This window comes from Lacerta agilis, chromosome 6 (genome assembly GCF_009819535.1).
Source record: "Lacerta agilis isolate rLacAgi1 chromosome 6, rLacAgi1.pri, whole genome shotgun sequence".
NCBI lineage: Eukaryota > Metazoa > Chordata > Lepidosauria > Squamata > Lacertidae > Lacerta > Lacerta agilis.
The window spans coordinates 65,612,381-65,635,469 of record NC_046317.1 but is presented as its reverse complement, the minus strand read 5'-3'; the positions used below and the strand labels follow the sequence as shown (position 1 = coordinate 65,635,469).

At 39.3% G+C, this 23,089-nt stretch overlaps 1 protein-coding gene across 5 annotated transcripts in view; it reads right to left on the bottom strand.

Moving 5' to 3' along the window:
• Window positions 1-23,089, bottom strand: part of RALGAPB (Ral GTPase activating protein non-catalytic subunit beta) — a 52,952-nt gene that overhangs the window by 17,245 nt on the left and 12,618 nt on the right. For 3 of the 5 annotated variants that reach the window (XM_033153219.1, XM_033153221.1, XM_033153220.1), the window contains exons 2-14: window positions 22,638-22,853; window positions 20,919-21,121; window positions 19,279-19,442; window positions 17,562-17,748; window positions 16,530-16,661; window positions 15,453-15,631; window positions 14,744-14,791; window positions 11,733-11,881; window positions 11,377-11,593; window positions 5,196-5,397; window positions 3,573-3,740; window positions 2,883-2,997; window positions 2,110-2,257 (exon numbers count right to left, since the gene is read on the bottom strand). In XM_033153219.1, the coding sequence (XP_033009110.1) occupies window positions 2,110-2,257; window positions 2,883-2,997; window positions 3,573-3,740; window positions 5,196-5,397; window positions 11,377-11,593; window positions 11,733-11,881; window positions 14,744-14,791; window positions 15,453-15,631; window positions 16,530-16,661; window positions 17,562-17,748; window positions 19,279-19,442; window positions 20,919-21,121; window positions 22,638-22,823 (2,098 nt within the window). In that variant the 5' untranslated portion in view covers window positions 22,824-22,853. The remainder of the gene's footprint in view (window positions 1-2,109; window positions 2,258-2,882; window positions 2,998-3,572; window positions 3,741-5,195; window positions 5,398-11,376; window positions 11,594-11,732; window positions 11,882-14,743; window positions 14,792-15,452; window positions 15,632-16,529; window positions 16,662-17,561; window positions 17,749-19,278; window positions 19,443-20,918; window positions 21,122-22,637; window positions 22,854-23,089) is intronic. The other 2 variants (XM_033153222.1, XM_033153223.1) reach the window with 1 other exon arrangement.

Below are 23,089 nucleotides of genomic sequence, written 5' to 3'. Positions count from 1 at the left end.
GAAGCTCAGTAGAAATCTGCTAGGAAAATAGAAGGTCTCAGGTTCCCCACCTTCAAATTATATTTTGATGTTTCTATGCTACTACTGTTTCACATTTTACCATCTTAGCATTTTTGTAAGCAGGTTAAAAATAATATAGGTATACCTAACACTTGGGATTGTATGCAAAGCAGTGGAAAGTCACGGTCCATCAGCACAAAGATTACTCCACGTGTATTGGAACCCCCCACCTCCCCAACCTTAGCTAAAACTGTTCTAGTTTCCCCCAATCCTACAGGCTGCAGGCAAGAGAGGAAGGGGAAACGTGCCACTGCACGAGTGGAAATCCTTCCGCTAACAAGATGCATTAACTGGATACTGATCTAGGATATCTAACAATCATGACCCAAATTTTATGTCATAATACAAGTCTAAGGGTAGAATAAAATGTAGCACTAAGGAGATCGTCCAATCAGTTCCATTCTCCTAACCTCCTAGAATGGTTCTAGTTACAGGTAGTTACAGGCATGTATCTAGTTACAGGTGTGTATCTGTAGAATAGTGCATGCATGCGAAAGCTCATACCAATAACAAACTTAGTTGGTCTCTAAGGTGCCACTGGAAGAAATGTTTTTATTTTTTATTTTGTTTCGGATGATATCCAGTGTTAGAACAGACCCACTGAGTATAACTTATTGCAGTCATCACCCCTTGAATTCCTTTGAGGTCTCAGTACCTTTAAGATGAAGGCCAGAGTGTTCTGCAAAAACTCCACTAAATTCTTATTCAGATTGCATTAAAAATAAATTACTGCAGTGAAAGCCCAGAGGGAATGTTCTGAAAAGATCTGACATTTATGTGCTACTACAAATTAAGAGCATAAGGAAAGAAAAAAAAATCTAATGATACAAAGGGGTCCTAAAACAAAATGTTGCAGAATGGGGTGCACTAGTTTAGTATACCGGTCATCCACCCATGCCCTCTAAAATACTCCATTCCACCCCACAGTTTACTTCTGCTTGGCTCTGAGCATGTTCAGTCTTCATTGGGCTGTTTTGGAGTTCCTCCTTAAGGGTTTGTGGGTTTTTTAGGGGTGAACAGCTGCAATAAGCCTGTTGATACCTCCCTTGTGTGTATGGATGGTGCCTTCCAGCCTATATAAGGATGGCACCTGGAGAATGCAAATTATAATGCAGAATGTTACAGCAGAAGTTGCAAACCCATCTATATGCTTTGAATTTAACCCGGTGATATAATCATAAGCTAAAAGCAAAAAGGCAGCTTTGAAGATTTCCCCAGAGATACAGAACTAGATAAAACAAAAGAGATAAGAGAATGGCATACATTAACACAGGAACGTAATCAACAAGAGCTAAAACTGTAGAGAGTTCTTAGAAAAATATGGTGTTCAGTTTTAAAGGCAAAACAGGTGTGGCTTGTAAAACAAGGCTGAACCAGAGTGCTATTGGTTCTGGACCTTGTCCCCGCCCACCATACCAATACCATACCATAAGCCAAATTATTCCCTCAGCTCAGTAATATGATGTTTGCATTCTGCCCCCGCTGCAGAACATGCAATATCTTCTACACATGTCTTTTGATTGTTTCTTCTTTTTCACACAGCAATGATCCTTCCAATGACAGGAGTCATTGCTAAACTACTTGCTAAATTTTTGTAGGGCTAGAATATTTACATGAAGAGCACCCCTTGGAGGTTAAGGACAAAATCCTTGAATAGTCTTCTGATCCCAGGAATAACATGATCCAGAAGAGCCAATCATGCAGCACTGTTTGGTTCCAACTCCAATACTTGTGGCACTCTCTTGGTCTGGATTGTTCTCAGAGAGTGAAGCCACATCCAGGCCATTCCCCTCTCTGCTTCCTGGTCACTGTATCTGCCTCTTAATTAGTTCCATGGCTTGCCCCACTATGATGTATTCTGCTGTTTCCTTCAACCATGGAAGCTTTGGTTGGCTACGGTTTTTCTCTCTGTGCTCGTAAATTCTGCCTCCTGCCACTGTAATGTGACACCACTCAGGTCGCCTGCTTGAAGGCTACTGTAAACTATAAACAACCAAGGGCATGTACATTTTCAAATGCACATCACACAGATCAGGTAGAAACACCAACCGAGTATCATCTGTGTGTTGTTGGGGTCAGTTTCTGTCTGCAGTGCTCCTATTAGTATATTCACAAGCCTCAGTTTCAAGGAAAGGAAAGTTACTGGTTTATCATAGGATGAGCTCTCATCGTTGCTGAATTTTCCTTCCAGAACAATCTGAAAAGTAATAAATTGTTTTTATAATTTGTAGTCATATGCATGAATTAGCACTAGCAGTACCACCATGTGTTCTTAGTGACCTTTTATAAATTTCACAAATATCTACTTTAGTGACATCTAATTTTTCTAATATATGCCCCACCCAAAAAGAATCAAAGTGAAAAATTTGACACAGGAAGAATGCTAAATGGAGCCCTTAAACAGACTGCAAAATTGGACTTGATTCAACTCTAGCAAAATGAAACCAGCAAATCAATGAAGTATAACACAATTTTCTGACTCAACAAACCTGATTTATGCCCAACAAACATAGATTTTAGCCCGAGTCCTATTGTAGTGTCACTGTCGGTCATATCTGCTCTCTACTAGAAATGACTGTAACAGTGTAATATACACTTTTTCAAATCCTGAAATGTTCCTTTGTAAGCATATGTTTACTGCTGCAAGAACTCGAATTACCCATTCTGTGAATTTCTTTTCCCTCCCTTATACAACAGCAGTGAAGTTTTAAAAAATCATCATTGCAGAAGTAATTCATCCTAACTGTTGATTTGAAAGTACAAGCATACATTAAGCCCAAGTTAAAACTATATAAATTGTCACTGAAAACCTAATTCATTACCTCTGATTTTATAGTTCCAAAATGATGGGGAAGTGGCAACAAGGAGAGTAAGATATTGATAGAGGCTCTTCTTAATTCTGTAGGATTCACGAATGTTTTAAATTTTGAGAGTTCCCTGAAGATAAAAAATAGTTTTTAAATAAAATTGCCACCAACACATTCGATTTCAAAGCAAAAACAACCCTATTTTAAAGGACAGCAGCTGCTGTGCAAATTTCACTTATGTCATAAACAGTCAGTGTGTGCATTAGGGTTTTCTGATGTCCTGGTAGCACTGGCTTTGCATAAGAGCCCAGTGTGTTCACTTTATTGTAAGAATTCATAAGCAGAAAGCAACATAGGGGATTGCAGTACTTATGCCTAAAGCTAAAAAGCAAGATCCCCAACTTGGTATTAAAACAGTTAACATTCCCTCAGAATCTGAATATGTTTCAAAGCTTTGCACTATTACATGGGCAAGATGCATGTGTTCTGTTGAAGCACTTGTATGGCTTAAAGCTAATTTGATTCCCAAGACTACCTGTCTATTGCTTGAAAATAGGAACACTCACAGCATGGGTCAATGAAGCAGAAAGTGGGAACACATAAAAGCATTAGACAATTTCTTAAGGCCACATAGACAGGCACACACACACACACCCTCTCTCTCACTTACTAAGACAAAACAGAAAAATAAAATTATATATATACCTGTCAGGTAATATAGTTTCCATGGCCGAAATAAAGTATGGAACTAAGACATCAATCCCTTTCAGGTCACAGCAGAATAATGCAGGAGAGTTTAGAATAACGCTAGCCAGAACCGGATGGCAAACGGAATCCGCTATCTGCAAACCCTGAATTAAAAGCATGTAAAATCTGGCAGAGAAAGACAGGCTTAGTGAGTTGTAAGAAAGAAAACATTTGTAATCCAATGCTATTGGGACTGGGTCAGAAGCACAGAAGCATTTTCAGGTGGATATAACAATATCTGTCACCTTGTCTGTTTAAGCAAAGACACAGGCTGAACAGCACAATAAGTGTCCTATAGACATTTTGATTACTTATTCTGTACCAAAATGTCACTCAGTTATCAGGGGTATAATGGGAATCTCTCTAACATTTTAGAGTAGTGTAAATAATCTTCAGACATCAAAGAAATTTCTTTAATTGAAAAAGCCCAAACACTCTGAGCTTTCCTCACAGGGGAGTTGCTCCAGCCCTCTAATTGTTTTGGTTGCACCTTTTCCAGTTCTACAATATTCATTCTGAGACACAGTTACCCATAGTATTCCATGTGATGCAGAATGGGGGGGGGATACACAATATGATGCCACAGCATTTTGCTCAAAATTACATGGAAAATAGGACGAAAGCTCAATATGAAGTTCTGTCTTACTAGCGTCACCCATAACATAGCTGTACCCAACACTTTAATATGTTTCAAATAAAGGATGCATTGCTTGCTTTTAGTTGAACATTCTCTCCAAGTGACATAAAAAATGAACATGGGCTTCTGTATTTAAATGCATATAAATATAAAGCCAATTATCATGATGAGCTGCATTGTATCCACTCTCATCCACTGTCCAATACAGCTGTTGAAACATAATGATCAAGGTGTTTCTATTTGCTCCATTTCCCTTATATTAAAAGTTTCCAAGTATACATTCGGCATATTAAAGTTTTACCCTAGGTAGAAAAAAAGCACACTGTGGGTGAAATACTGTATTTTCATCACCTGGGAAAAAAATGGAGAACCTGTGAAGTAACCTCTCCTATTCATCCCCTTTGACTGATTACTCTATATCTAAATGGCAAGGACAGTAACTTATCCTACAAACATACGATTGGTCAGATTTGTTTTATTTATTCACTCTAAACTCATTAATTTCAATGGGTCTCCTACTTAGGATTGATACAACCCTGAATATTTGGGCACAAAGGAGCTTTCAAAAGTTGTAGAACCCCTTCTTATCTAACACAGATACTCAGCAGCAGATTCAAGCCCTACTCAGGTGAACTGCTCATGTGTTCAATCAATGAGCAAGGAGGGCCATGCCAACTAGCTCTGCCCACATCATCATACATCCCTGCTAGCCTTGTCCTCTGGCATTTGCAAGTACAACGCAAACTTCTGCAAAGATAGAGCCTTTGGCAAGCACTCTCGCCCTGTAGATGTACTTCCTGTATGCACAAATGCCAGGAGCCAGGATAGCTCAAGTATGTGATGTCAAGGGCGGAGCTAATTGGCAGATGTCATGCGCTGACAGAATGCGGGAACAGTTCCCCTGAACAGGACTTCTGACAAGATAATTAAGATTAAATAATTACCGGGATAAGTAGGCTGGCAGTATATCCTCCCCAGTCTTTTTGCTACAAAATATCCTACAAAGTGTTCCACATGCCTCTGCTCTGCCCGATTCATAGTTGTCTGAAAACTCGCCTGCATCAAACATGGGATTGGATGTCATAGCGTCTGCAGACATTTGCGATCCTTTCCGGCGAAACTCCACACTAGCTTGTGTTGCAATAGCTAAAACAAAACGAGAAGCACAGAGTTTCATTATATCTGTCAACATACTCAATAGGCTCATGGGATCTGGGACACAAAGATCAAGTAAAATGTAGTCATCATAAAAGCCACTAGTTCATTGCATTTGAGTTGCTGCCTCTGTTTATAAAGCATTTAGGGATCATTTGACTACTTCAGTAAGAAGTGAGAAATTATATCCCTTTAATCTCCACGCACAAGTGTATCATCTCTTCCCACAGTATTCTATGCTGCACAATCCATGCTGCCAAGCACAGAAGCCTTGACTCCATTCACATTCCCAGCGACATGCATTAAACAAGGAGGTCCCTCAATAGAGTCCCTAATATTTTTTTTAGGTCTATGCCACTCATTTTCCTAGCCCGCTCCATAAATTCTTTGCCATTCGAAAAACTAGTTCTACGCTTTCAATAGCACAAATCAATCTAAATGCTCTAGTGATCTCCCTTCATCTTTTGAAACCGTCATGAATCTACTCTAGTGCCATCTGTTCTACAGAAGCTAAGACTGCAATTTTGTGAGTTTAAGACATAGGGCAAATTTTAACGAAAACCGTGTTTGGGAGAAGAAAATAATGGGTGGTTGACTTTTCCCTCTCACGCTGCTTAAAACAAACACAAACAAAAACCCTAAAAGGGACGATCACCAATGAGGAGGGTGTGCTATTCAGGAAGAAGGATTAGGATCCATAGCCCTACAGAAAATGCTGCTGCCGTCCACATTCATATAAAGATGCCCCCTTTTGGTCTACAGATCTTCATGCTCTATCAGAGACTGCTCCATAGCCCTGCCACCTTCTGGATTCCTTTTTGTGAGAAGCACGAGGGGTGATGGTGAAAAGGTGGGACCTCAGAAGCTAAGAGCAAGGATGGAAGCTCCTGCGCATATGTAGAAGCTGGGCCTGAATCTCTTTGGGTTAAAGACAAGATACAATCAATTTATTTTAAAATCCATCCGGAAACTCTGACTTCCATTTCCTCAACCAAAGTCTAGTTTCATACATTTATAATCCTATATTGTCAGTGATGCCCTATACAAAAAAATTCTCATTGTCAGCCAGATAGGAGGAAGCGATCAATAAGAATGTAATTTCCATAGTGGTTTGCCCAATTTCTGAAAGCTGCTTTGAAATTTCTAGAGAAGGTGAATTATAAAATTGGATTGACATTCACGAGTCTAATTCCACCAATCCTAAAGCAACTAAGTAAGAGCAAGCCTATGCTATTAAGGGAACTCCGGGCACAAGTCATTTGCAGTCTGATCCTAAGCATGTTTACTCAAAAGGAAGTCTCGTTAAATTCAAATCAGACTTGCTCGCAAGTAAGTGTGCAAAGGATTACAGCCTAAATCAGCTAGTCTTACAAACAGAAGCTCTGCTCATGATTTTGTAGGATGTTACAAATTTTACAGATTGAAAATTTAGAAGCATGCCAAGGTCAGATGTATTTTTTTTTAAAAAAAAAAAAAATCTTCACTGATTTTTTAAAAATAAAAAATCTTTTTTTATAAAGCTAAGCTCAAATCTTTATGCGTCTTCCCATGAGCCATATTTGTCCTGAATAAACTATCCAGCAAATTATTATAATTAGGGGGGGAAACTACATGCAAAATGCATACAAATCAAAATACTAGTTCTGTATAAAAATAAGCTTTAAGAAAAGAACACGGTTAGTGCAAAGTCCTTAAATTCATGACATGATCACAGACTAGAGTACAGAAAATGATGGGACTGATTCAGGCAGATTAATTTGCTTTTGCCAACAATCTTCCCCATTTAAAAAGCCACACACAGTTATTTGTCTTTGCCATGTAAAGAGCAAAAGCTACAAGGGATGATGATGATAAAAAGAAAAAGAAAATGGGATTATGGAAAAAAAGAAAAAAATGACTGCAATTAAAGAGAAGCTACTAGTTCCTACTTACAAGATTTATAAGAAAGAAGAATTTGGATAAAAGATGCTGCAAGATAATAGAAATAAAATGGAAACAAATCAAAGGACAGCAGTAGTTATAAAATACTTTAAAGATGGTGAAACTGTAACAACAAGTTAAGCAGCTTTTTAGGTTTTTGAAAAACTGATTCAAAGCTTATGATCTAGTAGGCTTGTTAAACACACAGGAAATTAGCATTAGGGTCTAAAACTATGATTTCATGCAGAACAATGAACAAAAGTTAGAAAAAATATACTGCTGTAAGGGTTAGGTATCTATATTAATGTACATTCAATATTTATAGTAGAAATATTGCCCCTTCACAATTCAGGCAGTATTTTGCTTTATTTCATATACCACCAGCTGAAAATCTGCACTATAAGGAAATCACTGGGGGTGGAGGAGAAAAAAATACAAGTAACCAGCTCACCACTGTCTGATTATCCCACGCATTAGTTATCTGAAATTTCCATACAGGAAGACCTTCAAGATGGCTCAACCATTTCCTTTTAGTCAAAGGAAGTACAGGGTAAAATGGAACTCAGGCTTATCCTCACTTTGTGGAAAAGAGAAAGCTAGAAGATTGCAAATAATCTTAGAAACTCATGGTTTCAGCCTGTTAGTTTCTTAGTATAAAAACAGCCAAGTGCCTTGCTTGGCTTTGTAGATGGCATTGGAAGATTTTTCCCATTGTGGTGTCAAATGTTTCACCAATCATGAAAAGGGATTCATTTGGAAGTGGGGAGGTACTGAGTTAAATTCAATGTTAGCCCTGTTCAGAAATTGCTTGCTTTAAATGAATCCCAAATAACTATTTATACAAAGCAGTTCCCACATGGATGGTAAACCTGTGGCCCTCCATATATTGTTGGATTCTAACTCCTATCAACCCCCAGCCAGCATGTCTATCAGGCAGGGATGATGGGAATTACATTCCAACATCTGGGCCACAGCTTCTCTCACCCAAACCCCACCCCACCTGGCTTCAAATACTGTGTGAATGGCCATCTAGTTTATCTGCATTCTATCAAAGGGTTCCCTGCAACCCTTAAGAATATGAGAATAATTCAGATAGAGAGTGAGGGCTCTTCCTCTATTTCTTCAAGGGTTCTGTAATCTGTAGCTGCTGTCAACAGGTACCTTCCATATTCTACTTTGGAGGTGTTTTTAATTACCCTTCTACACCTCCTACAGCAAAAGGCCAATGCTTCTTTTAAGCAACTGTTTGCTTTCCATTGGCCACAACTGCTTGTCTATTCAGATGCAAGGGTTACAAAAAGACATCAACACCAGGGAATATTTTTCATCAATGCATGATTCATTTTCTGGTCTGCTGTTGAAGGGTTTAAATGACAAAGAATCCTTGAAGCAATTAAAATAAAATAAAATAAAATAAAATAAAATAAAATAAAATAGTGGCTACACTGAAGGGGGAAAGCTTATTCCAAACAGTATGTGATTATGCAAATGGGTAGACAGGTAACACTGCAAAGTGATGAAGCACTCAACTTAAGTTTTCCACTACAATTCTGCAGGGGGGGGGAAGAAACACAACTCTCACTAGATCAAAATATTGGAACAAAGTAATGTTTCAATTGTAAAGGGAGATGGCATGGACAAAGTCCAAAAGTGGGTGTGACCAAAGGAGTGGCTGTGGCCATTATCATTATTATCATCATCATCAAATTTAAAGTGGTCTTGGGCAGTTCTCCCTCCAAAATTGGCATTACAGAATCACAGCAGGAGACCATGGAATTGGTCTGTTCATTTTTTTTTTTTAAAAAAAAGCTTTTTTAATGGACAAATTTAGGGGGGCCTTGGAAGGTCACAAGTCTTTCTTTGGGCATCACAGCAGTTATACACCTATGTTTGTTTGTTTGTTTTAAATGAAGCCAGAAGTTTGGGAAGCCTCAGAAGGCAGTGGGTGAGCACTCTCATTGTTTTGTTAGTTATAGATCTCATTCTTTGGGACAGGAAAGGGAGGAATGCTGGGTGAGGCCTCCCCATGTAAGAGGTGTGCTTGTTTCATATACACAATCTAAATTTCTCTGCTTTTCTGATGGCTTTAATGGCAGTCTGGGGTGAGAAGCCATACTGAAAGAGAGGATTGAAGCCATCTGTTGACAATAAAATTGTGGCTCTCTGCAAGGATGAATGAGAGGTGATTCTTGTGCACTTTAAGAGTATATGACCAGCCTGCTAGGTACGATGTGCGCTCTATAGAAAAAAAGTTATGCACTTTATTTGCTAGCACTGCCATGTACTAACTACTGGCTGTCATTTTTTTTTGAAGTGAATTTGCATTTACTGAATGATGTATTTATTTGGAGGTTTTTTGTTGTCATATTGTGAGCGGCCCTGGGCACATGGGAAAAGCGGCATACGAATTGAAACAAACAAATAATAAAGCATGGGGGTCTACCATTGGACCAGAGCCCCTTATCTAAGAACTAAGGAGATACAGGACTACAAAGTGGAGATAACACACAAGTGAAAATAATGAATCATGGACACGTGCTCCACAATACCCCATGGGCATGTTATATCAATAAATCTAGGACAGAGAAAGATGTGTGGCAATTTATCAAGAGTTCCTTATGCACCACATATTCCTTTGGGGAGTGAAAAACAAGATGCTATTGCTACTGCCTCGACAACGTCAAAATAGAACTGTATTACCGAATCAGATTTAGATGAAGTAATGAAATATGGCCAATACATAGAAAAGACAACATGGCTCTCAATACTCTTGTAAACATGCCTCCCTAAAGCCACAGATTTCTCAATAGAATCTGAGCACTAGGAAAGCAAACTAAAGTGATATTTGCTAATGGAATGCTGACATTTGCACTCTAATTGTTTTATATTTTCATCATAGGATCAAACACTTTTAAATAAGCCTCAAAAAGACCTCAAAAGAGAAAGAACAGAGCAAATTTGAGAGATGTAATTTCTCTTTCAACCCAATAGTTAGTAATTCACAATTGTATATGATTTCTATTAAATCTATATGGTTAAGCGGACAACTATAGAGGATGTAAGATGTGGTTTTGCTTTGATTTCCTTTGGCAACTGAGCTACCCTCGTGCAAGCTCTGTGGAATACTGGAATTCATTCTCCACAAAAGCTCCTTGGGTCTACACATGCCATTTACCAGGACAGACATATATTTTCTACACACGTGGGAACAGACAGGCTGTGAGATGTTAATGAAAGTTATGTAAACTAGCTAGATTTGAAACCCCACCTTTACCACTAGTCCTTGCTATTATGAATTGTCTTATTCAGATAAAACATTTCATGGCAGAGCAACAAGGAATTCAACTCTGGCATAGTATGATCGTGACGACAAGCCTTTTTGTTTCCAGCTAAGAACCCCAACACAACACATTTGCTGCAATGAACTCATTTATCTCAGTTGGAGATCACCTCTGCCATGTGTCTAGGGATAGCTCCAAAAATGGAAATTAGGAAAACAATGAGAAAACAAAAAATGAATTTGGTGCAGTAGTTAGGGAGATTTGAAAGCTACAACTTACAGAACCCTTGAAGTTTAAGTATTTGACCAACCACTGGAATGCACATGCTTCACTGTGGGGCCATTTATGAAAACTAAACTAATAACTCTCAAAAGCAAAGTTAAACAAATACCAAATAATGCAGGCAGGTCCTGTTATGATGCTTGCCTGCCACCCCTACTAATGAATAGCTTTAAGTGATTCATGGTATGGGACGTTGCTCCCAAAGTGGTGCTTTTTAATGCTTCCCTCGGCTTTATTATATTCTTCAGGCTAAGATGTGGGCAAATCTTAAATTTAGTTTCTGCAGTAACATTTGACCCAACCACAAATTAGCTACTTTAGCTCCTATATTATGCAGAAAAGCAAGAGGTTAGCATGATATTGGACATCAGTTAATCATGCTGCTTTATCAGATTTCTGTTTTGGTTAGCCAGAGAAGTTAATCTTGCAGGTAGGAAGTGCCAGCAAAGGAGGAAGGGAGTGTACAGAATGGAAAGGCAATATTTACCAGTCATACTGCTGTCTCTGTTAATTCCATTATGGAGCTTACAGTGAACAAAGGCTGCATCAAATAGCCACGATCCAAAGAGGTTCAATATACTGTTGACTTTTGGCCTGTGGGGAGCAGGAAGTGGTCGAGGCTCAGAACTAGTCTGGTTTGGGCTAGATAGTGGAGAAGTGGAAGATGGCTGGTGTTGTACTTTGGAAGCATGAGCAGTGTTAGCCTATTGGAATGAGAGACGGAAATCATCCAATTAGAGAATAATTTTTAAAAAGTCATATACTCAAGTCATGTCTGACAACACAATCTTCTCCTACGTAAAAGCATATAAAATCATTGCTTTACTAAGCGTAAATACTCACTGTGCTGTTTTTCAGCATTGGCTTATTTACAGTTACAGCTCGATGCCTTCGGTTGTGAGGTGGAGTTGTGTTGACAGCTGTAGTCTGAGGCATACTCAATCTATTTACTGGTGTGGGCGGAGCACTATCTGCCCGAGGCCTTGAAATACCTGAAAGAAAAAAGGGAATCTCAGCATTAAGTTCTTTTAAAATCCAACACACTGGGCATTTAAACAGCAAAATAGTAATGCACACATACCCATTAATTCCTCCCATACCAGCACCAGTGTTAAAAATATCTTGTTTTGAAATTAGTTTTTAGTTAAGATTGGAAAGTGATGAAGGAAAGTATTTAGGTAACTACATACAAGACTGCTGCTTACCTTTCAAAAGGGAGCAACACGCACATTTGCACCTAAAAAGTGGGAAGAGTAAGAAGACCAACAGGAAGCAAAGAGGAACAAAGGCCACCTGAAAGCCACTTTCTTTCCAGCCATGTTATTGCCACTATCAATTCATTTTGATTTAGCAGAAACAGGCTGCAGTTGATCTTTTTTTAAAGGATAAATATCTTTCCATTAAACTAAGATAGCTAAGGAATATAGCTTAAGCCCAACTGTGGCTTAGTGCTATCAAGCAAGCATGCAGGTTCCTTGGAAGCAGCCTACAACAAATTTGCTCCTCATCTAGTCTTGCTGCAAGTTTGGCTCAGCATGATGTCTAAAAACAGGCTCACAGCTTATCTCTCACAGACAAGCCTCCAGCTTGAGTCAGGCATAATGTTAAGCCATAATGTTAATACATACTCTTGTTTGCTAAAAAGATGGTAAAAGCAGTATTCTTTCTACATCTGTAACTTTCTATACTTTTCTGCTTTGAATTTTGTATTCAGATTTGGGGTACATTCTTAGTTAAGGTCCAGGCAGAGACTACCAAAGTCAGATCAGGATCTCTAATTTTGGGATGGAAGAAACCATTGTGGAAGCTACTACAGTGGTACCTCTGGTTAAGTACTTAATTCGTTCCAGAGGTCCGTTCTTAAGCTGAAACTGTTCTTAATCTGAAGCACCACTTTAGCTAAGGGGACTTCCCGCTGCTGTTGCGCCACCAGAGCACGATTTCTGTTCTTACCCTGAAGCAAAGTTCTTAACCTGAAGCGTTATTTCAGGGTTAGCGGAGTTTGTAACCTGAAGCATATGTAACCTGAAGCGTATGTAACCCGAGGTACCACTATACTACCCTACACTCCCAGCTAAGTGCAAATAGCATTGCAACATTACATAACAAGGCCTCAGCGCTCTCCTGCATCTCCCTCCCAGGCAAATTATCCTCTTTGTTCTGTTTTCAACATTTCAGTATTACTCATGGGAGAGTATAAAGCATCTGCATCAAGGTAAGCACTATTCATGATGCATGAAGGACTTAGAGGTTTGTTAAATACCCACAGTTTTATAACATTTTCAGGTCACAAGTGCATGCTATTCATCCAACAGTTCTTCATTGACAAGTAGAATATCAGAAAAAAACCTTAAGTAATGGATAATAAAAGGACAGAGGCAATTTACAAGTGTGTGATTGGCAGTACTCTTCCATCTGCCTTGGTACAATGATTAGCACAATTGAAAAGGAACTGTGCTACATTTCATAAACATAAAGAAGCAGTATTCTGTTATGAGGAACAATTTATCTAAGAATTCAGACTTTGTTATTAAAAATAAAAAAATGGCCATGTTAATATGAATTATATGGTTTCCTCAAAATTTAGGAGAAGCGCTCTCTCTTATACTGCAACAGGCTTTAAACAGCATTCTTCAAAGTAGGACCACACTGTTCAGTTTACTGTACTTTTGTTAAGGAGTCAACCTTCTCTGGCAGCTGGAGGAGGAGGAGAGGATGGGGGGTGGGTTTCCTATCTTTGGACCCTCTGGAAAACTCAACAAGGCCTGCTATACCTGAAACTGGGTGTGGAGCATGCAGCGGATGGGACACAGCTGTGGGCATCCTGAGGAAGTTCCATCCACCTTGGGCCTGCCCATAAAGAGCAAGTCTAGAATAAGAGACTAGGGTGATGTTCACTGTTTCCAAGAACTCTTCTCATTGTGAGACTTTTGTGGGTAAGCCGAGAGTTTGTTTGGACCCTAGATGAGAACCTGGGGGCTGAGAGGGAGGGTGTGTTAGGAGGGAAAGGAACTGATATTGATTTATATATATATATATTATTAACTTTATATTAATGTAACATTTTTATATGTAACTATTTTTGTAGTATTTTAAGTTGTCAGTTGTTGCTTCAGTTTTTTGTACATCGCTTATAGATATATTTTTAATATATTAAGCAGTATAAAAATTAAATAATCATTTCTCCATAATCTAATGTCCATCAGCCCAGCTTCAAGACAGAGATCATTTCATCACAGCTGTGTCATAAATCTGCATATAGACATATCTCAGTAGAAAGGTTGGGTGGTATCTAATGCACACGTTCCATTAGCACGAGGATTTACACAACAGACTCCCCCCCCCCCCGCTGCCCCCAGGTTGTCCCCAAATCTGCACAAAATGCTTGCATTAACAGAGTTATTTACTTAGCACTACATTGGATTCAACCCCTTAATTGCAAGACATATTTAATCATGGACAAGGTATTAAAGTTATGTTTTTAAAATAGCACATGTCTGCTTGTTACAGTGAGAGAGACTTATACCATATTGCAAGAAATACTAACAATTTGGGTGGTGGTTATTTTTTAAACGACCAACCTACTGTTCATATTTAAAATGCGTAACCCATAATGCTACAACCAAGCAGATTTTTTGCTGCAAGAGTATCTGTATGCCAACCATTTTTTAAAATAGAACTAGAAACTTTTGAAGCATTGTCTTTAAGAAGAACCACATCAATTTAATAGAAAATTTCAATCATGACAGAATACTGCAGCTTTCCAGGATTTGATGCAAACCCCAACCACTGTTAAAATCATCACCCCTGCCCCAGATTCTTGCCACCCAGGAGAGTCCAACAAGTTTTAATACCATATCTGGGTAATCTTTCACACCCACTGGTTGTAAAGACAGCAACTCCTGGAGAAAAAAGAAATTATATTGCTACTATATTATGTACTGCAATGGAAACATTTCCATAAAGCAGTTTTTCATGAAAATGAATATTTAGTAAAAGCATTTATGGTTTCACAAGAATAGGCAGTTTTAATTAACACCAAACAGAACTGCTGAGAAATTCCTGAGGATGAAACTCTATTGGAGGTAACAAGTTGAAATCATGACAGGTTTTAAGGCATCTAGCTGAACATATTATCAATTACTTTTCAGTGCCTCTAAGCAAGATATGGGAGCCCTATTTAGGAATTAGTTTTGCTGGGGAGCTCTCCAAAAAGGGAATAGGGAAGGTTGCAGATCAAATCCCAATATCTTGTTGCAAGGGTCTCGTTGCCCCCAAAGCTGTTCATCCAAACCTATTTTGAGATTATGGGGTTGGATAGGTGAGAGGGGCAGACGGCACCAGAATTGGGAGCTCAATTTGGTCCAGAAGTCACCGGTTCCCAACTGATGAAAATAGAATACAGTCGCTGCACAGATGACAAGGAGAACGTAATGATTAAAACAAACAGCCCTGCAGACAAACATCTGAAATATTAGATGTACCAATACAAAGTATTAACATCTATCTGAGCTGCTACAAAAGGCAAGGAACATCCTATAAATTAAGAATAGAAAATGTTACCTAAAAATGCATCCACTAAGCAACTGATCCCACGCATAGCACGAAAGAATATTTGAGGCAGATGTTTAAGGCAGGGATACTGATTCAATTCCTGAGCCATTCCACTCACATTCAGGAACTGTTCCTGAAATTTGGGGGTTGAGCTTATAATTGCTGGATTACTCAAATCCACAGGATTACTAAAAGGGCGAGAAAAGACTTTGTTTAATCATAATACATTTAACAGATGTAAAAAGTAAAATACACTAAATATTGAAATTTTAAAATGTTCATTAAAAAAAAAGCTCTACTGTACTCCGAGTTAGAGATGTCGAAAAACAAGTAGCCTTTATATGATTAAACCCACCAATTAAAAGATAGACAAATCGTTGTACTATGTTTGCCACAAGTATTCAATTCCTATTATTATTTAGCTACCTTCTCTCACACTACTTTTCAAAGTTGTTTTAACTTTTATGGAAGCTTTTTAGAAGTTGACAGCATCTGTTTATAAGAACAGCGATCAACTACACCCAGCAAACAAAAATCCTGAAGTCTTTTGCAAATTAAAAGTACTATTAGCAGCAGTTACCCTGGGGCACATGATCTTTTCCTCCAGCTGTGGAGTATGAAATGAGACAGTATTGCGAGACCCCATGCAACTGGAGAGACAAGGATAAAAACAGGCTATTCCATGTGTGGAGCTGCTAAATATCTGAAGGGAACCAAAATGAAGGGTATACAGAATTGCAAACAAAAAGTATTTGAAGCCATGAGTGAAATGTTGAAGGGCAAAACTATACATGATGTTCAGGAGAATAGTTGAAGACAAACAAGTATCAGGTACTAATTTCCAGAACGACTATACCCCTATCACATGCAAGCTAGACAGACAGATCTAGGAACTGATCCTACTATGAGTTGGATCTTGTCACAGGCACCTGTGAAGCATTATCTGCCACAATATTATACACCCCTTCCACAACTAGAGCATCTGATTCCAATAAACCACACTCCCAAAAGGACTCATTCACATTAACATATCAAATTTTGATAAATACGCTAGTAACATTGCATGCTTTTTGTTATGTACAGTACCTCAGCATATGTAAAAAGCGAAACCAAGTCTGGGCAACACACTCATTATCCATTTCAGGAGGAATCAGACTGGCATCTTCATCGGGGATTTTAAAAGGTGGGAATGATGGCCCGTATGTAAAACGCAGCAATCTGGAGGAAAAGTCAGGCTATCGGTGAGCTTGAAGTTCTGCATGATTTCACTCTGCCTAATTATAAATGATGCATCCATATTTCATTGGGGATATCTGCTTCCCTCTCACTATGGTGAAGTATGGGGCTTCCTCCAGGTTGGAATCCACCTCACTGGTGGAGGCCAGTGGAGAGAAGCCCATGTGTCATCCTAAACCATTCCCCAGGCATCACCATGAGATATTACAATCATGCTCACTTGTTTTGTGCAAGTGAGACACAGAGTTTGCCATTTACTACATACAAAAGTGACAAGAAACAGCTATACCAGAAACAAATACTGTCTGGTTATGTCACTCGTCAAAGAGTTCACACTTTGGACCAGGATGTTAAACAGAAACCAAGGAGAACAAAAATGTTGAAAGCATTCTCACAGGTCTTCCTTAAAAATAAAAACACACACACTGCAAAGAGCCCCTTCTCTCCACCTCAGTTCATTGACCAACACTGATGCCAAGTACTCAGTGAGCTGGTAATCCCGAGTCAGAATGCAGGCATCTCCCTGACATGTCAATTTACTATGTGCAAGCATCCTTTTTAAATATATGGTGGAGCATTCAATCATAGGAGCTCTGACCTATATTTTGAAGTATTACTTCCCAGGCACATGTTTTTGCCTCCTCGGTAAGAACTAGGTCCAAGAACAAAGTTCATAGCTTATTTTTAATACATGGGGCACAGTCAAGTATGGTACCTGAGAGTGAAAAGCAGCCCCCCTTTTTCTGTAGCAAAATGATGGATTTGTGAGGGTGAAGGGAGAGATTCTACTAAAACACACTACATAAAAATGGAAATAACCACATAATTAGTGTACAGTGGCAGCCTGACATATGAAAAAAAAAGCAATAGGTTTTCAGCTACCTGGCTGTAAGGGCACAGATTACTTTGCTCCATTGCTCCACCACTGCAGAATGGTGCCTCCAGTTTGCTACCATCTCTTTGGCAGTTTTCCAATAAGGTGGTGTGGGGAAGCACCGGGAACAGGCTAGTAACCAGACTTCAAACAGCACACCAATCAGCTTCTCTGCCAAATTCTCAGCAATACCTCCTACAAAAGAAATAAAACAGAGAAAGGGCTTTAAAAAAAAATACCTGTGGGGTTTCTTTTATCATCATTGAAGAAGAAAATTCCAAATATTCCTTGGAGAAAAGCAGCAATTAGGGATCTTATCAAAATAAGCTGATGTGCAAAGTGTACAATTATTTGAATGGATAAGTAAAGTTAAAATTATCTTGGGTTTGTAGAATTTCCGTGATTAAAAAGTTTAATTACCTCAAATCCATTTCCTATTTTTAAATATGAATCTAAAATAAGTAATTCGTGTATTATTAGATGGCAAAAGTTAACACAGCTAGAGATCTATCGTAGAGAACGTCAAGAACACTCTATAGAATGTTCTTGCGCTTAAAAATGTAAGAATTTCAAATTTAAGAACTGGGAGACAAGAAAGAACAATCTAACCAGATGAAATATGGGAATGGATGTGGGGGGGGGGATTCTGTTTTAATTTATGCATGAATTCTAAAACAATGCAGTACTGGTATGCACTATGTTGTTGTTGTTCAGTCATTCAGTCGTGTCCGACTCTTCGTGACCCCATGGACCAGAGCACGGCAGGCACGCCTATCCTTCACTGCCTCCCGCAGTTTGGCCAAACTCATGTTAGTAGCTTCGAGAACACTGTCCAACCATCTCAAATTAACGCTGCCGTATACACTGTCCAACCATCTCAAATTAAGGCTGCTGTATAGTATGCACTATACGGCAGCCTTAATTTATGCCTAAAGATTTCAAACTTATTAGAAAACAGTAACAAGTGGATGGATCCACAGCCAGGACACTTTCTCAGCTTCTCGGTGCTAGACAAGATAGAAGTTGGAGCCACCATCCCCCTGCCTGTCAAGCCCTGTGCCCCTTCTTTCTGAGCAAGCCCCTTCTGCCTTTCTCAAGGGAAAGCAGGCAGAGAGGCAGTATGTCAGATCTGTGCACTGTTGTTTGAAGGCATATTGAATAGCTTTTAGGCTACAGCCAACTTAGCAGAAAGAGGGATTTTTTTGCTCATTAGACTCTGAATGGCCAAGGCTCTCCAGGTACCTTGGCCACGCAGCTATCAAACCACCATCATCTTTCCTCCCATTTTTGAAGTTGGGGAAGAGCGCTGCACAACTGCTGGCACAAGCTCTGCCTGCTACTTCAGCATTACAAGAAAAGATGGCTGCTTGTCAGAGGGCGGCTCCACTCCCCATGACAGTGTTGAAGCCTAGAAATCACTGCCTAGAGCATCTGTGAATGAATAAACTAGAGGTAATAAAAGGGCCTTAGCAACAACATGTCGGTAAAAGTGGCATCTGCTTTAAATGGTAACAGAAATGGAAGTATCATTCAATTCCTGCTGCAATGCCAAATTAAGACTTTAAACAGAATCAAAATTGGAGAATAATAATAATTCATTTCATGACAATAGTCCCTCTAAATTTTGAAAGGTGGGGAAGAAAAAAGATAAGGCTCTTAAATTGTCACACTCAGGCCAAAGCCACACACTTTAAACAGTTATGGGGAAAAGGTAAAGACCCAAACCTTGCACTGTTGGAGCTGCCAGTAGAATATCATTAATCTGTAGTAGAAACAATAATAAAACCTCCCATGTTTCTCTAGACATAGTGCTTGACTCACGAGCCAATTTCTGGACAGCTTTCAAAACTTGCAGACATAGTTTAATCTGACTGGAACCCTGATCCTGCCTGTAGAAGAAGAAAAACATTACTTACACCTGCATAAATAGAGTACTTTCCCTCAGCCAAAGATAAATTAGACAAGAGATTGGAGGCATTCTTACAATAGATGTTTTGCACCTCTAATAAGAATTGTTTTTAAATGAAGCTGGAGCTAAACTATCTTCACGCAATCTTAGAAAAGCCACTCATCTTCAAAAGATCTGCAAAACATCTAAATTCACAATAGACCAGGATAGTTTGTAATCCACCAGGTTGAACACAAACTACCAATCCCATATAGTGGGCCTAACAGGGGAACAATAAATCTCCTGTTCTCACTGTCCAGGACAGGCAGGAGCTACTCCTGTGAGCCAGAATACATGAGTGTTGGTTTGCATTAGGCTTGTGTTGAGGTAGCCTTATTGCAAATATAGTAAATTGCATCAGCTGAAGTGGAGCCCAAAGGGCAGCAAAATCTAAGTAAATGAACTGTGATGTTTGCATGCCAATATGAAAGCTGCCTGCAGCTTGTTTGCTCTTTGGTGGCCAGTGGCCACCAGACTTCGCTGGAGCCAACAGGCAATGGATTGCCCTGACATTCGCTCCCTGCCTACAGGGAAAACTGAATGGCAAACAGATTCTTGTTCTGCTTCTTCTTCAAGCCACTAGGCTGCCCTAGGTATCCCAATTGCCATGCAGTCTGTACAGAAGACACTGAAAATGCAGGGTCTGTGTTTCTGCATACCACAAGTACATCTGTGCATTCATACTGTTCACATGGCAATAGTATTCAAATTGCCTAATGCTCAGGATAGAGATTAATCCACATACTTAAAGCAGAAAGGCTATAAAAACCCACTTTCCTCCACCCTTATAGTGTACCCAAAGCAAGAATTAATGTAGATGACAATTATATTTGAGAGTAACAGAATGTTGTTGTTGATAAACTATTTTTCAGGGACTGTTCCCAATACTTCAAAATGTGTAGGGTATAGATTTTTAAAATAAATATTTTACATTCTCAGACAGCTTTCTTTTCTCTGTTCATCGTTTCCTGCTGCAGTAGAGACATACATTTTGCTTTTTTGTTGCTCAACAAATTTAAATGTTAACAAAAACAAAAAGGAAAGACAAATAAGCTTCAACTTCAATTAGCGCAAAATCCAGCAACAGAGATATGGGCATTAAAATTTGGATAATTTCAAAATGAACTTTTTATTCCAGCTTTGACATCTTCACCAGAGAGAGCATGCATCCTCTCAAATCCTTTCCCCCCTCTCTTTTTTCTTTTTTGCAGCTGCAAATTATGGACATATGCTTTCTTAAATACACAAGTGTTAAAATCCAACCTCCAAAGCAGAAGATTATGGGGCTCTTTTACCCTGCATGTTAATACAACAATTTTTTAAACTACACTTCTAAATAAATGTCTGCTGTTTACTATTACACTTGGCTTGTAATCATGCTGCCAACATGAAATAATTCACTCTCCACTGCTCTCACCTTGGTACAAATAGATTTTGTAGATGTTTGAGAATGCTCTGAATATAAAGGTTTGGTTCTTTAATAACAGGTAGAGGAATTGAGTCCTTAGGAAAGACCAGAGCCATAATCCAGTCTGTATACACATCAACACAGTGCTTTACAGTATCACCATCTAAAGGGAGGGTCAGTCCATAACAAACTACCTCCATGGTCCATTTTACCTAAGAGAAGAAGAAGTGGAAAGTTACATGACCATATTTTAAACGTGTCCCCATTTGGTAAACGCTTCCAAATGATAACTGGCACCACAACAAAGCACTGTTAACACTAGAAATACAAAGGATACAAAATAAACAATTAAAAAAATTCCTTCCAGTAGCACCTTAAAGACCAACTAAGTTTGTTCTTGGTATGAGCTTTCGTGTGCATGCACACTTCTGGACACTTCCATGCAGACGAAAGCTCATACCAATAACAAACTTAGTTGGTCTTTAAGGTGCTACTGGAAGGAATTTTATTATTTTTTATTTTGTTTCGACTACGGCAGACCAACACAGCTACTTACCTGTAACTAATGGATATACAGTAAGAGATAACAGAAAATTCATTCTCTAACAACAGTACAGTGGTACCTCTAGATGCGAACGGGATCTGTTCCGGAGCCCCGTTCACATCTGGAGCAGTCCGCAACCTGCAGCGCCGCTTCTGCACATGTGCAGGTCGCAATTCGGCGCATCTGCACATGCACGTGATGTCATTTGACACGTCTGTGCATGCGCAACCCGCCGAACCCGGAAGTAATCCATTCCGTTACTTCCAGGTTTGCTGCATTCGTAACCCGTGCCGTTCGCAACCCGCAGCGAATGCAACACAAGGTATGACTGTATTATTTTAAATCTGGAAATACCATAGCATACACCCAACTTTGGATCTTACACATGTTTACTCAGGAGTAAATCCCACTCAGCTGAAGGGGGCTCCCAGTTAACTGGGTACAGGATTGTTTTCTGTACCCTCTTGCCCCACATACACTTGAAGACCTCAAAGAGCCTCTCGAGAAGGTAGGACCCTCCCAAATAACATGAGATGGGAGTCTCCTGGAAGAATCACCCAATATCAGGTAAATTCCATTAACTTCCTTAAGTTAAGTTGCCTTAACGTTCAAGCCAGGCTGCTCATGCCAAGATCACACTTTGTGTTGTGTGAGAGATAAGGTGCTTGCACACAGAGTTGCTGGGCCAATCTACTTATCGGATATACTATTATGCCACTTTTTATGGTTAAACCCTCACAGGACGACTTCCAACATATCACATATAATGAGCACTACATCTGACTAAATTACTGCCATGTAGCACAGCTTGCAAACCTATGGTCCTTCAGATGGTGTTGGACTCCCTTCAGTACCAGCCAGTATGGCCAATGGTCAGGGATACAAAAGGTAGTCCTAGCAACCTCTGGAAAGCCACAGGTTCCCCATCCCTACCATAAAAGAACAGTGCAATTAACAATAAAATACCAACAAACACAGCCATATAAGCAACACACAGTCTTACAAAAGAAAGAAAAAAGTTTTAAAATTATCTCAGCACCAAATCAAACCAGAACATCATAGAAACTATAAATGAGAAGGTTGTTCTAAACAAATGGGTCTTTATAGCCCTCTTAAATGCCTGTAATGATGAGACTATATGTACTTCAACTGGGGAACTACAGGTTTTGCAGATGTATACTCACTTCTTTGTCTGTTTTCAGTAAACTCTCACTGCCAGCTGCTGATGGAGCATTTAAGACTTGGCCAAGGGGACGCACAACAGCATTTGCCACTTCTCTCCCCACATTGTCAGGATAGCTGTGAAGTACACTGGTGTGACCCTTATCATTTTGAAGTACAAGATGTAGGGACCTCCACTCTGAGTACATAATGCCTCTATACTGCAGAGTAGACTGTACCTGGAAGGGGGGGGGGAGGAGAAAATAAACTTAAAATTAATTTTAATTGATATTACTTTGGTTATAAAGGACACTGTTTCCACAAAATATAGCCATGCATATTGCAAACACTTGGCACTAAGAAGTGCAACCCTTAGCACAATGAAACGTATAGTTTTTCAGAAGTTGCTGTTATTTTGCCACCCCTTGAACTTTTATCAGCTGACATAAGTCTTCCACTCACCATGGTTTATCCT